At 36.4% G+C, this 16,058-nt stretch overlaps 1 protein-coding gene across 2 annotated transcripts; it reads right to left on the bottom strand.

The window, feature by feature from the left end:
• Window positions 1-214: 214 nt before the first annotated feature.
• Window positions 215-14,466, bottom strand: LOC306908245 (sodium- and chloride-dependent GABA transporter ine). 2 transcript variants are annotated; one of them, XM_079480941.1, is made up of 13 exons: window positions 13,905-14,466; window positions 12,891-13,025; window positions 7,488-7,698; window positions 7,177-7,309; window positions 6,808-6,942; window positions 6,518-6,621; window positions 6,270-6,394; window positions 5,104-5,216; window positions 4,888-5,028; window positions 3,988-4,087; window positions 3,770-3,870; window positions 3,070-3,240; window positions 215-2,986 (listed from the first exon to the last, which is right to left on the bottom strand). In XM_079480941.1, exons 1-13 carry the CDS (start codon window positions 14,170-14,172, stop codon window positions 2,906-2,908), a joined length of 1,818 nt encoding a protein of 605 aa, XP_079337067.1. In that variant the 5' UTR covers window positions 14,173-14,466; the 3' UTR covers window positions 215-2,905. The 2 variants fall into 2 exon arrangements, 1 of the variants encoding a protein (XP_079337067.1); XR_013787986.1 differs by having other exon boundaries at window positions 1,454-2,986; window positions 5,104-5,157; window positions 13,905-14,460.
• Between the last annotated feature and the right edge of the window lie 1,592 nt (window positions 14,467-16,058).

Genomic DNA, 16,058 nt, shown 5'->3' with positions numbered 1-16,058 from the left:
TCTTATTGAATATGACACGCAACAGGCCTCAAATCCTTGATGCATTCTAATCCATTTCCTGTAAAAAAAATTTCTGTTTCAGGACCATGTTTGAAAGTTGCAATAAAGCGACATCAGATGGTCAAAATTCAGTACTACACATTCAGTTGTTGTACTGGCACGACATCTAGTGGTGTGTAGTAGTATTACATTTCACAATATGGACAAGTAAAACGAAATTTGACAACAATGCCCTTTACTTTAGTTAACCAGCTGTTGATTGTCGTGAGATAACATTTCAAATCTTTTTTTACTTCTACAGACCACCACAGGAAAAACAAATATCCAAATATCTATGGCGTTAGATTTATTTCATAAGGACTTGATTTAAAAAGCTACAGAATTTAAAACCTCGAATTTCATTGTCTTTAAATATTTTTCTATGAAGTCCCCGTCCTAAAATTCGTGTTGCGAAATTTAGGTTTTAGTTATTCACGACCTTTCAGGACGTAAAATTCAGGTCATTCTCTAAGACATTTTGTCTACTGTAACTGTATTGACATTAAAATGTAAAAACAAATATGTATATTGTCAAAAGAATGTTTGTATAGCCTTCATTGTGTTTGTTATGGAGATATTTAATTGGGAGATCTTAAATGTTAGATCTGGAAATAAATAAAAATTAATTTAAAGGGGGGATGCAATGGTGTTTCATGCATTCTGACTTATTCACAAGGCTAAACATGCCGGCTTTTTGTCCTTAACATGGTCAACTTGTAAACAAAAAAAAAAACAAGTTGGATGTATGACGTTGGATTTCTGTGCTCGATACATGCCCCAGCATTCGTATAGGTTTCGGAAAGTTTTTTTGAACAGGAGAATTACTTTCGTAACACCTTTTCTATAGTCACTTATTGGACAATTCTCCTGGAAAAGCACAGGCACGTCCCCGCATCAACCAAGGAGAGCGGGAGAAGAAGCATGGGCACACATCACTTTCACTTGTGTGCAGAAGAGAGAGAGAGCACTATGAACGCAAAGTTAAGTCGTGTTTGGTTCACTGCATTTGGGTGAAGAATGTTATTTAAACGGTGGATATAATGCTGGATTAGGAGAGCGCTTGAAACTGATAGATGGAGCAGTCTTAGTGCTAAAAGATGCCGTACATGAACCGCATGCGGTAAGTGAAACTGAGGCATATGTCTGTGTTTTGTTGGCAATAGGTGCAAACGTTCTCAGTTTAAACTAAATATAGAAAGAGGCAATATCTTCCTTATGTATTTTGTGAACGAAAATTAAAAATGTTTTCAGTTTTTGATTTGAATATTGAATGGACGGAAGATACCCTGATTCTGAATATTGAGACCTGAATTATACGACCTGAAAGCGTGAACTTGAATAATCAAAACCCGAATTCACGTTGACTTCATAGAAAATGATTTTCAGCTATTTAAAATGAAGGACAATACAATTTGAGGTGATAAATTCAGTAGATTTAAAAAGGTCCTGCTGACATAAATATAAAAAGAACAATGTTTCCATACAAAAATACATTCAAAAGCTATTGTAAAAAAATTAAACACCACACAGTATTACCACATGACATAATAAATGTATTGCCACATTTGGGATGTTTTTAGATATGGTACAATTATTACGTTTTCAGTCAGACCAAAACAACAGCATAGCGGTTGTGACTCTTTGACAATGAAATTTGGAATAGTCTGAACCGTTCCAACAATGTAAATTAACTGTAATCAAGATTTATTATATTATTTCTACTTTTCTGCCAAAAATAAACAACATACCCATCTCTCATTCTGGTGTCATCCAGCAATTTCAACATAATGCAAATGACCTCGCTTCAAGTAAACATTTCAAAGTCTAAATTTAAATAAAAACATTAACAGTCACCAATATAATTTGTAAACATTGATTGTTAGCACAAGCACTATCAGATTACACAGGCTTGAAAAGAAATAACCAATAGTGCTTACACAAAACAAATATTTTGGATACTAGGCAAATATACAGGTAAATATATTTTAAAATATGTGCCACTGTAACTATTTAGATTGCAATGTAGAGTCTTCTGAAATACTAAGTCATTATAAAGCTGAAGTTCAGCTGATACAGTACATGTTGGTATATGTAAGATTGACCCTCTTTGACTACGAACACAACTTATGGCATTAGTAATGCACCGAAAGCAGCTTTGTTGTACTGTTCTGTAATCTATAGAACATTGTATAAATGCACTATAGCTATATCAAAGTAAATGCTATATCCACAATTTAAGATTTAACAAGAACTACATTTTGTCATTGAAAGTTTCTTGTTTTGTGAAGGCATTTAAGGTGCTGTGGCATCAATCTTATTAATGTTGAATTGCAAAATCAAGTTTTTGTCCATATTATAAACATGTTTTCAATCTTTAAACTCAGTGTAATAAAAGTATCAAAATGTTCAAAAGTTCAACTTCAGATTCTAAATAACGGAAGAATTATGAATATTCCTTCACACTTTGCAATTATTCGATTGTATTTGCTTTAGATTTCTTTCTGGAAGAAGAGTAATGTCTTTTAATGTCTGACATTGAAGTTTTCTTGATAAAGCTGTTTAACAGCCCTCTAAATTAAAGATCAAATACTCAATTAAATAAATACATGTCATTCAATTAGAAAAAAAGCTTTTTTTGAAGTAGTAAAATGTTTCCTTAATATTACAATTGCCATATTGTAACTTTGGGAACATTTTGGTGTTTCAACATTGTTCTGAAATACAATAAGTGATTTATAAATATCTCAACAAAAGATAAGAAGATATTTGTACAGTTTACACAGAGCTTATCTGTGTCTCCAATACGAAAAAACATCACACACACACACACACACACACACACACACACACACACACACACAGGCCTTTACGTGGCAGTAAACAATGTGATAGACTCAGCAGCTGGTTTCTCCAGATCTATAGTTGGAGTTATGGACGACTTTAACCTCTGTGACAGAGAAAGAAGAACTGGGTTATTTCTGACATTGAGAAACAACACATTCATATAGAGAAGTCATGCACTACATGCACCTCGAGTAGAGATCCTTCAGTGTTCCAGAGCTCATGCACGGCCCCCAGTGGAATCCATATGATGGAGACAAGAGAGATGAACCAGCCAACCACCTCTGCCCAGAGCGGGTACGTGTAAAACTTACCGTATCGAGCTGGAGTATACTGAATAATACTGGAAATCAGAATACCCTGCAAGAGAGGTACAGAAACTACATGACTTTCTATAAAAACATGCTGTTTACTGTTAGTGTCAAAACACAGATACATTCATTTAATTTACGAGTTCATTCATTTAATAAAAAAAGAAGATTCTAGAAAAGGACATTTCACTATTTTCCTCTATTGCCTCATCACACATCACTGGTAATTGTTTTGGGAAAAACGTAAAGGAAGACTTGTTTTGGAAATAGATTACGTTCTTTGAATGTACTAAAAACAGTATCCTTAAACCATGAGAGCGTGTGTGTACAGAATACTTTGACTCATTGTAATGATAGACATGGTGCTAATTGTTGGGCAAACTGCGGCCAACAAAAAACATAGACATAGTGTAGTAGTGTGCCTGTGGTTTTCTGAAAGGTGCATTGTACTGACCACAGACTTCCCAGACAGCACTTCGTAATCCCTTAATGATACAGACTGTGTGTTCTGTTTATACTCATCGAGATGCTTATTAAAACAATATATTTCGCAGATAAAAAAAAATTCTGTTTCTTACCAGAACGAGCATGGGGGACAAGAACTGCCAACAGACACGGAAGTACAGGTTCGGTTTCTTTCCCAGCATGTTCTCCACCATCACGCTGAGGTTTCTCACTCCTGCGTGGGTGTGTGTGGGAGTGACAGAGATAAGAGGTGGAAGAGAGCAAGAAAGAGATAAGGACATATCTCAACAGCACCAGCAGTTCTGTACAACTGTTATCAAACTGCTTTTACCAAATATGACAGTGACGGCGAGGACCTCGAAGAAGGCCAGAAACATTAGAGACACCACAGCTGTATAGTGATCCATCAGCTGAAACACGAATATGCCACCCTACATGCATACACACACATCATTGCAATCAGTTTTGACTTCCATTGTATGAACACGGTGGATAGACATTTCTCAAAATATTGGATCTTGTGTTCCACAGAAGAACGACTCAAACAGGTTTTAAACAACATGTGGGTGAATAAATTATGTCAACATTTTTATTTTTGGGTGATAGATTGCAGGATCTGTAATTCCTAGTGATGATGAAATTCTGACTTGAGAGTACAGACATATATTTTTTGTTGTTTTTACTTTTTATTCTTTATATTATTCTTTTTTGCTTAATAAGTAATAGATTGTATGTATTTCTATCTAGTTATTATATTCTATATTACCTTTCTTAATGGTTTATTCTACATTCTGTTGGATGCTGCATTTGCATTTTCTTCGCAAGAAGATATGAGTTTGCATTGGTCTCATTCTCAAGGTTCATAATAACGTCACACGACAAAGTTGTGAAGCAGTATTTTTCCACTGTCTATGTTGGAACAGATGAAGTCGGACAAAGTTAGATGGCTATAGAGTGAACTTAAGGGCATCTGAACTAAACTATGATTTTTCTCTCTACAATAAACTTTGCTCATTTTATTATAACATCACTTCGTCACCTGCGTGATGTTCTTTCCCTCTGACATCCATGTTTGCAGCATATCTAGATCTATCAGTTTTGGTGTATGAACAAAATGTACGAACCTACTGTATCATTTTGGGTCAATAACAAGATAGTAGAATCTATCAGGGTCATTTATTTAAATGTTATCACAAAATTTGTTTATAATGGGAAACTAATGCATGTTTACCCTGGTAATGTGAGGGATCCCCAGCAGAAAGCCAACACTGCACACCGCCAAAACAACCAGCTCTTTCTTCTTCAAAACTCGCAAAACCTTCTTGCCAAAACCGTCCATGATAAACGTTACAGCCACTTCTGCCATGGCAAACTGCGCAGATACACACACGTACGTCATTACACCCTCAACAAACACAGATCGTCAATGTTTGTGTGTGTTCTCTACCTGACTGTCCAGTCCCAGACAGAGTAACATGATGAAAAACAGAGGAGCCCAGATCTGAAAGAAAGGCATGGTGGAGAAGATCTCAGGATAGACCACAAACACAAGACCAGGTCCTGTAGAAACACACACATACATCATAACAAGTTTTTACAAGCAAAATAATATGGACAAGAGCTACACAAGATGACAATTTATCATCAATGCAATGACGCTTGTACATTAAGTGACATTGCATAGATAAATAAATATGAATGTGGCATAGGCCACCAAATACTCAAAATTGTATGTTCTTAATCATTTAAGCGATTGCTGTTGAACCAGTGAAATGTTTTTATTCACACAGCTTGTGCTTCTTTAGTCTCCAGGCAAACGGCAATCGATTTAAAGGGATAGTTCACCCGAAAAAAAATTAAAATCTACATTTATTCATTTTAAAATTCACTTAATGAGATTTTTAATCCAAAGCGATTTCTATCACTTCTACTGTGTGGACACAAAACCAATGCAAGTCAATGTGTACCGCTGTTCTTCGTTTACCAAAATTATGTAGAAAAATTGATGACAGCATTTTCATTTTTGGGTAAACTATCCTTTAAAACTGCAATGTCATTGACAGTGCTGTTTTTCAATTTCAAAATACGTCATGTACTACTTGAGCAATTTTCATGTAGCATCCTGCTAATCTCAACATTGTAGGACAGGAATGCATTCACTACATTCACACACTCTTAATCCGTGGATTTAGTTATTCTAGGTGTTATCAAAAGTCCTGAGTTTTAAAATCTTAGGGAGTGTGATGGGTTGTATTGTGATAGAAGCTCTCTTATGTAGGTAGGGGCTAAACCGTTTATAAACCGGCTTTATAAGTAATCAAACGAACATTAAAGTCAATGCGATACTTAATGCCTTACTGCCTTCGGGCCCATAGCACAATTTCCACGCAATAACGCTGCTGGGTTTAACTACTCCAAACAAACTTAAAACAAAACCCTGTGTGATTCAGAGTTGTGCTTTTTGGCTGTAGCTAGATAAAAGCAGATAATAATTTGTCCGTCCTTGCCAGTCCAAGAGATTTAATGTTCTTTTGGCTTGTCAAGGTCATGGAAAAACTGGGTCCACAGCTGAAGAAACCGACAATAGAGGCTAAACGAAAGAAACAAACTTACCATCTGTGGCGATGTCATCCACAGGTAGGTTGTGAATGTGGGCCATATAGCCAATGGCAGAGAAAATGACAAAACCAGCCAGGATACTTGTAGCTGAATTAGCCAGAGAGACGACAAATGTGTCCCTATTAAAAAACAAGTTGTTAAAAAGGGTATTTTTGCAAATGTTAAACGGCTTCCTGTAAAGTGGTTCCCAAATGTTAATCTAAAATTTTTTGTACATAGAAGTTTATTTATATATGCCTTACTTAAGAATGTTATTGTTGAACTTGTTGTAACTGGCCATTGATATCATGGAACCAAAGGAGATTCCAATGGAGTTAAAGATCTGAGCAGCGGCATTGACCCACACCTAACAAATAAAACAGTAAAAGCACAACAGATAATTATTTTTAAACATAAAAGTGAGAAATTACACGGCAACTACAAGTGACAATTGCATTGTGGTAAACAGCCACAAATCCCACAACAATGTTGTTTTTCAATAGTAGGGGGCACTGTGTAAACAGCCTAAACATAGTTGACAATATCACCTCACCTGCACTTCCAGGAGTTTACTCCAGTTAGGCATGAGGAAAAAGAGAATGCCGTCTTTTGCTCCAGGCAGCTGGACATTATTGACCAACAATGCAAAGAGTATGAAATACGGGAAAGTAGCAGTGAAGTACACAACCTGTGAATAGAATTGACAATGTGAGGATTAAGAAAAGTGAGTTATATATACAGTATTTACGGTTAGAGTGAACATACTCAGCCCTATAATATAAACCTCAAATACACAATTGTTTATTTTATAGACAAAACGCCAAACAACAATTATTTTGTAGTGTAATTCCAATTGCTGTGTTCTGTAGCGGCTCCACCAAAACAGTTTCCATTGATTTTAGTGTGACCTCTTAACTCTGACCTTTCCAGTGGACTTGACTCCTTTAAAAATGCAGAGATAAACAATGGCCCAGGCCAGAATTAGAAGGCCGAAGAGTTCCCAGCGAATCCCTCCAGAATTCTCAATGCCCTGTGTCATGTCGAGCACCTTACGGCTAAAAAAATATGTATATAAGACATAAACAACATTAACCAGGAAAATACGGAAAACAACAGTGATTAGACAAGCAGACCTTTCCAATTATGCAAACTGTAAATACCTTCAAGGGAAAAGTCCCTCTAGGACAGCGAAGATGACATCAACAAGAGTAAAAAAAACTGTCTGTTACTCACTCGAAGAATTGTTGACTCGCAGATTGCAGATGAGTAACATTGCCGGGAAAACCAGTGGAACAGTTGCCAACTGTGTTCCACGTGTTGTTGCAGGACTGCCATGGCAGCGAGGGGCTGAAAGAGTGGAGCAGGTAGTAAAGGGCCCACGTCATGAGCACGTTGTAGTAGGTGCATAGCACATATGAAATGACCACTGTCGCGAGTCCCACACCTGAGGACAAACAGGAGGGGATACAGGAAGTGAGACACTAGGGGATGCAACTGCTTCCAGTCAAACCACGTCTTCCACTGCAAACAAAATTATACTTTTTGCAAAACTGTTAAAACAATAAAAACATGCGAGTTGGTTATTTATAATTTACACATAATTTCACTGCAATAATAATTTTAGCATAAGTAAGTATGTAAAAGTATGAATTTACCATTTCATTCAGGCTATATTAACTTATAAATTACAATTCATTATTATTATTATTATTAAAAATAATAAATCTATACAGTTATAGAGTCAACGTCCTTTTTAAGCACTGTACAGTGCATTCTCCGTAATAATACTGTGAAAATCATTAAATTATACAATTAAAATTGCCAGTCAAATGATATTACCTTCTTAATCTATAATAACAATTGTATTCACAATACAACAAACAATTCAGTGCATATACATTTACTGTAATAATACTGTATTAATCAAGGTTTTGAAAGTACAATTATTAAATACCATATATATTTTATATATATTTAAAATAATAATAATTGTAATAATAGTAAAGAATGTTTTAGAATACAATATATGTGTACTTTTACATTTAATAGCAAATAACTTTGCAGCCCTGTTTAAGCACCTATATGGTTATTGTGGTAGCAGTATATTTTAAGCAACAAATTAAGATTCTTAAAAATGCCACAGCTTGTTTGTTTGTAGTTATATTTAAAAAACATTTAAAAGGACATTTCAAGGTTGTGTCAAGGTTCCGTCATTAAAGAAAAAAAAGCTTTGACCAGCTTGATGAGAAACATCTGTCTCAAAGTAATATTGAGTCTCTTGTTGAAAAAAACACAAATGGAAAAAACCCTTCCCTCCGGTTCTCAGGATTCTACTGTGATCCTTATTTTATTTAATATTTTATTGGTGGTTAGCCAACATAGCAGGGCTTCTCTGTGCTCAAGAGATCCAATGTATGAGGTTCCAGGAGATTTCAATGGCAAAGATGGTTTTCTTTGGTTTGCATTGGTGGATCAGGTATGTGTGTAAAATGGCATCCTAAAGCTCGGTCACATAACACGGCAGACCTCAAATATGCACAAGGAAGACTTTAAAAAGCTCTCAGACGTGCACAAGAACAAAGAGCTAAAAAGGGTCTCATTAGTCGGTTTACCCTGCTTAAAGACCAGCTTAGAACCATCTGAATTTCCATGCTGGTCTACGTTGTGCTGGTTCTATAGTGGTCTGCCTGGTAAACCAGCACAGAACTGTACTAACCAGTTGACCAGAGTGAAACTGGCTAACCATATAAACTGAGCTATGAAATATTTTATGTATTAAATTTGCCAATGGGTAGCAGCCGTGTAGCAGCCCGGGTATACTAAATCTCAAGAATTAAATTCCTTTTTTTACTTCATATGTAGTTAATCCTACATCTTAAACTGAATCAATTTCATTTCTAAGAAAACAGGGAAACAAGACTCCCAACACACCCTGTGATGTGCTCTTCTTTACAAAGGAGAGTTAACTTGATATGCTGCCACTGACATCCTGATACAACCAAAACTTTAGAACAAAATTGCTTTCAAGAACCTTGATTCAATCTTTATGCTATAATGAGGATTTAAAGATCAATCTGATTTAATCCGGGGGTGAATTTTTCATTTAGAACTCGAACCTAGAACACCTACCAAAATAATAGAAACAATTGCGGATTAAAAACAGGATGAAATTGTCTATATCTGGGAAAAGGATTCCTTTAATACAGTTTTCTTATCAGTTTTAGTTTTTGTCCATGAGTTCTTGTTAGTAGACTATTCATAATACATTTGCTAAACACACGCATTTACAACTGTTCTGACCTCAATATATACCATTATATAGCATTACCTGTATATCTCGTCACCCAAATCAATATGAAATAAGATCCCAGGTTTTATTTCACCCTTGCCATGTTTTGACACCCGTTTTAACTCCTTGGATTAGCTATCATCACTCCGCGTGGCTCTTCTTATTATATCGTGCCCTCTTCCCACCATCTAATGGAATGTTTATTGAATAATGAAAGCTCGGCTTAAAACAGGAATGTTGTTGATGGCACAGTTTTATAATTCCCCTAAATGAGCCTTCCGCTTCAGCAACACTACAGCCCATAGGCATTGTGGGATTATTGGTTCTTAGTGTATAATGGATTTAACTGTAGTCATGCAAGAACAATAATCTCTATGTAATATTTGGTAAACTTTGTGTAATGTGTTTAATTCCACAATGTACAAAAGCAATGTTGAGGTTCTTGAAAGGTTTGTCAATTTAAGAAGAAAGCATTGAAAATGTTACTAGAATTGCATATTACTGGGAAAATATTACTTTTGGATGTTACATGCCAGTTTTTTTAATTCAATAAGGCTCTATTATTGCAATATTTGTATGGAAAATAGCTTGACATAATATTTTAAGTACTCGTCATTGTCTTGTCAAAATAGTCGTTGATTAATTTTTTTTTCATTATTTTAGTTAATGAAATGAACACCAAAACAAAACAAGATATTTTAATGAATGTGGAAAACTAAACCGTTCTTGGGGCACTAATGAAGCCATAGTGTTTTCTGTACTTTGGAAGCCTCAGAACTGTTTGGTTACAAACATTCTTCCCAATATCTTTCAAAGTAGGTTTACGGAAGTCATGCCACTCTGCGGCCATGTTGTTTGCAATGCCTCTGGGAAGCCATTTATGTCATAGCAAGCCAACAATACTACCTCCTTCAATGGTGGAAGACAGATATTTATAAAGTCGCTGGCAAAAATCACAAATAAATAGCAAATTTCCGATCAATAAGCTTAAATTGTGATACAAATCACCTTTTTTGAGGTTGCTTCAGCTACAGCGTATGCGCACAGGCTGGCAAGCGCCTCACAAGACCCCTGCCCCAGAGAATCATTAGTCTTTATTAACTGGATCATTTTACTGCAAGGCGGGACTTTCTTTGCTAGGGCGGCCATTTTGAATGTTGCATTGCACCCCATTCATTGTACTGGCAGTGCCGCATCTTTTACATATTTATTATCTTTGGCAGCACAACATATTCACACATGTTTGGAATAACTTGAAGGTGAATAAATTATGACAATTAAAATTTTGGGGTGAACTATTCCTCTTTTTGTTAAATCACACAAAGTAGATTTTTGGGTGAACTTCCCTTTACTCACGCACATAACGTTAAACATGTTTAGAGAACAAATAAAGATATTTAGGTGACAATCGAGAGATTTCCAGGCCTACTCATAGACATCATGGTGTCAGTTTTTGCCAAGGTCCAGAAAAGTACTAATGACATTGTTAAATTGGTCCATACGCGCATAGTTGCTCAGTTTATTTTTGGATGAACTTCCCCTTTAAATGTATTATGTCGAAAAACATAACCGATTTCGGTGATAAACATTGTGTTGATTTTGTTGTATTTACTTTTCTTGTGCAGACAAGACCACATAAAATCCTAGGTGAAATCCGAGCAAAAATTATTTATATTAAATTAAATTATATTATTGCTGGATGAGTTAACACAACTCTCTCTTTCCCAGCGCATATTAATTCTTTCCATTCTCTTATTGTTCACAAATGTTTTCACCTTGAGGCAGGTGATTTTTACCCTGGTAATTCGTTATACCCTGATGACACTATAAACTTTAAAGTTTAATAAAGACTAACCTTTTAGAAAGCAGATTTCCCTAGAGTCAGAAAACCATGGTGACAGTTGTGTGTTTAAAGAACACCCACAAAACCTTATTGAATTTTGTGAGATAATCATTTTCTTGAGCAAGATACCATTAATTAAAAAGCCCCATTAGACAACCACTAAAACAGGAATAAAGATTAAGTACGAAGCAAAGCCATTGAATACCCATAACTTACTGTTGTTGGGGATCAGAAACATCACAAATAAGAATAAGAAAACATTTCAGTTGGAAGAATATACAGAAAGAACTACCTGCTTTAGTCCCTCTGTTAGCAAGGAGCCATTATCGGCTGAAATGTGCGCTATATCAAGGGACGGACCCAAAAGATTTGACCGGGTAGACTATCTCTGTCTTTGAGGAGATAAAAACTATGGAGAGAAGTCTTTAGTTAGCAGGTGAAAAAGTATGTCAAACCAAAAAGGAAAGAAACCCCATGAATGTTGATGGCTGAATTCCCTGCATTCGAGTTGCTCTGTGGCAAAACCTGGTGAGCTACATTTTAGGGCACCGTGCATTTCCCATGTAGTAAATGGTAGGCATCTAACATGATCTCTATTGCATGATCTTAGCTATTGTATAAATGCTAGTAACATTTTGCTTTATAGCGATTTCTCAAAGATCATGCATTTTCCATGAATAAAAGCTTTACCTCAAAATTTATGTTGAATTCAGAACTTTGTAACTATCGTCAATATTTTTACAGAGCACTTTAAACATTTTAAGCCTGAAAAATAAGCATTTCAAGTCATGAATTTGGCTCTTAATTTCTGAGAAGAGTCCTATGAAGCATATTTTGTTTTTAAGTGTGAAAATTTCTTGAAAACAAATTAGAATTGAATTTGAGATTAAACGATTGATTTGGTCACAGAACAGAGATTGGTGATCACAGGGGATCAGCCATCACCAGATCATCAGGAATCAAGCGGTGTTGTGACCACACATTTTAAAAGGAAAAACCATTGTGAAACTGTGAGTTTTGCCCCCAGCATCCATGCTAGTAACTGTGATGCAAATGCAGAGGGACAAGTTGCTTGACCTCAACCTTTGCAGAACACAGTCCAGTAAAATATAACAAATTCATGTCATACCATTCATATAAGTACTACACACAAATGTTATCAATGAATTACAAAAGTATACTACAAAAGTAGAAGATTTAAGATTTAAGAACACAGGAAGTTCAATTCCTGAATGTATGTAATGTGCCAAGCATTATACCATAGAATATTATCAGCATGCTGAGTAAGAAAACCACCACGAAGAAAGCACAACAAAGATAACAACTAATAAAACACAAAGGGATAATGTCATAACTCTGCAGACTCAAACATATACAAAAAAAATATTTTAAGTGATGCGAGAGAAAGTTCCCACATGAAATATAATAATGCAAAATATGATTAATATAAAACTTTTGCTAGAACAGTAAATAAGAGAGGAATAAGGGCCCATGTACCACTCACCTTTGAAGAGGGGACATATTTTTGCCAGAGCATGGACAGGCCCCAGACGAGTGTACTGTCCAACGGTGAACTCCATAAACAACAGTGGGATGCCACAGAGAAACAACATGATCAAGTAGGGAATCAAGAAAGCACCTGACATATAGAACATAAAAAGTGTTTTAATGTATGAACAGAATTACAAATTGATTCCATATATTTTCATAATTGTCAAGTGATTTGATTATTGCATCATTTAAATCTGGCGTTTTTTGCAGAGTCATTCTGCAACCTTAGAACAATGTGTCATGCAAGCCACATTAATGCAAATGTATATAATCTCTACTCACACAGGTATGGATAGGTAGCATATATCAATAGGAGCATATTTTAAATAAGCATAAAAAAACGATATGGTGGCACAAAAACAGCAAGATTATCTGCTTTGAACTTTGTTTAAATTGTCCTGTAATTAAACATACATTGTCAGGAATTGGCTAAACTCTGTATGGAGATGGAATTTTGCCAATTTAACAGGAAAAGGCAACAACACATATGCGCTGACCCTCTTAAAAATGTCAATGATTAACAATAAGATCAAGGGATAACCTCTTGCTTATGATGTATGTGCATTAAACCACGTGAAACACCTTAACCCTACACATGCTTTTCATGTGGCAGCTGTTTAAAGAGACATCATTTGCCCCTGAGGTGACTGTTCATGTGAGTGTAAAGCCTTCTGTAAAGCCATTAAATAATGAATGAAATGAAGAATATTGTGAATATGCTCGACCGATAGACAGATACAAATCGTATAGCTTTCGAACAGACAACTATGTCTACCCTTGGCTTAGCTTGCCACACACTTCTCCAAAGCGAATTGCATTCAAACTACATACGACCCCATGACCTTTACGCAGCTAACGCAATGATACAAGTTACAAGCTGCGTTTTCGCAAACATGGTATAGCAATAAGCACGAACAGTCTATGTTTTATAAGGGAAGTAGCAGCAGCAGTCTCATCACTCACTCACCTCCTCCGCTCCTGTAGCACAGGTACGGAAAGCGCCACACGTTTCCTAGACCCACCGCATAACCGACAGTGGCGAGCACAAACTCCAGACGCCGACTCCACGTTTCTCGCGGTTCCTCCGTCTGAAGATCAACATCCGCCTGCTTCGTGGCTTCATCGTTACCGGGAGATAAATTGGCAAGCTCCGTCTCCTCTTTTGCCTCTTCAAGGTGCAATGCAAATGCACTGCTAGTGCTCGGCGATCTGTTCTCGGCTCCGACTCCCATCATTACAAATACGTTACAGCGGAAATAAAGACTGATGCCTACTTAGAATCAAAATGAGTATTTAAAGAAGAGTTTTGATGTGGCGTGTTTCTTCTCACTACACACAACTGCTACCAGTCCGTACTGAGAGTTATGTCATGCTGTTACGTCTACTTCCACCGTTATGAAACAACGAAATCCCGCATCGTCAATACATGTTCCGGTTAACTTGCATACAGCAGTTGCTGATCTAGCCGCTTGTATAGTCGAGCAACACAATTTTTAGACCAAACCCCCCTAGCACAGCGTTCTGTGTTTGACGTTACGTAGCAGCGCTCAGACTATAGGAGCGACAACGCTGTGCTCCTCCTCCTGGAGTGACGTCAGGAGCACCGCATGTACGCGAGTCGTTGATAAAACATGCAAGCACGGAAATGTATGTATTTTTAATATATATTTGTTTCTCATAGTAGCTACTGTTAAATATGAGTGTGAAAATACGCCTTGTTCTTTGTGATTATCCTGTTTCAATAAAACGTGCGAATTCAAAAGCGAGCCGTTTATGTTTGCTTTATATAGAATGTATTCCTTTTACGTGGTTTTACTATGATACTATTGCTTCATGCTGATAAGGACATGTTTTACTTTGTGGATTTCCGTAATAACCTGAATACGCTGCGTTAGTATCTGTGTCAGTAATACACATATTTTGGTCAACTGCCTAAAAGTAATTTGAGGGTTTTTTCGATTTAAAGAAATCTTTACTGTATGAAATGCATATGGATGAAACTGCCGATTCATGGTGAGTGAGCAGAAACGGGAAGAAAAAGAGGCGGTGATGTTAAACAAATGATGGAGGGAAGGGCGTGTTTTTAGAGACACACCCACAACTGCATTGTTTATTTATTTATTTTTCCCATTAAAATGTTTTAGAAACAATATGCTAGAATATCCCTTAACCTTCTTTTGTGGTTATGGTTTGTCATAGTATTGTCAGGACTTCTAAGGTTAAACATCCTGCTTTGTAACAATGAAAATTGTAAAAAGCGCTATATAAAAAATCCTGCCTTGGCTTGAAATCATTTAACCTGTTTCCCTCGTTTCATCATCACTATTCGAGCAATGTCATTCTGACGTTCATCTGAAAACAGAGATAATTGGAAAAGGGGTCAAATAGCCGAACCGCCTCTCCTTTGACACATTGTTTAAATTCTCCTATACAATTTTATTATAAGTAGCATTGGGATGGGCCCAGCGTGCTATAACGACTCTCTCTGTTGCCATGTAACTGGTGTAAATAATGTGAAATGGTGTGGGCGACGTTAGCAGGTAAGCGTGTTTATTTCTTAGTAAAAAGGTGAACGGTAAACCCAACGGAATGAAACGGCTAAATGTGGCACTTTTCTCCCACTGTCAAGTAACAGATTGGGCGTGAGCGCCCTCTTCTGGGTGCTTCTATAAAAAGGAAAACTGAGTCAGCGCTTGGTGGAATGAGGGCAGAGCCAATGGTGCTATTTAATGTTATATCTACCTGAAAAAAAGGTATCAAAGTGAAATAATGTTTTCTGACCTAACCTAAAGTGTGTTGTAAAAAAACATTTGACCCACTTTTGTGTGGCATTTGTGGTTGAACGGATATTGGAAATTGGAGATAATAAACAAATTAGATTTTTTTAATTTGCATAGTTGTAAAACATTTGCTGAGGTTCAAGCATTTGAATAGGACACACGAGTTATACATTTAGTTTTCTCCGTGTAGCATCTTACCATTGAGGAATCATTCCACATTTTGCCTTAAGGGATAAGTACACAAAGGTGGGGATAGTAGGCCACTAAAGTGAAGTGCACTGCCAGAAATAGGAGAATAAAGGCCTATATTGTAAACAGATATTGTCACTGGTCTATGGGTG

This window comes from Barbatula barbatula, assembly GCF_947034865.1.
Source record: "Barbatula barbatula genome assembly, chromosome: 2".
NCBI lineage: Eukaryota > Metazoa > Chordata > Actinopteri > Cypriniformes > Nemacheilidae > Barbatula > Barbatula barbatula.
Note: the sequence above shows the minus strand (reverse complement) of the source record. Positions and strands in the feature narration are given on the sequence as shown.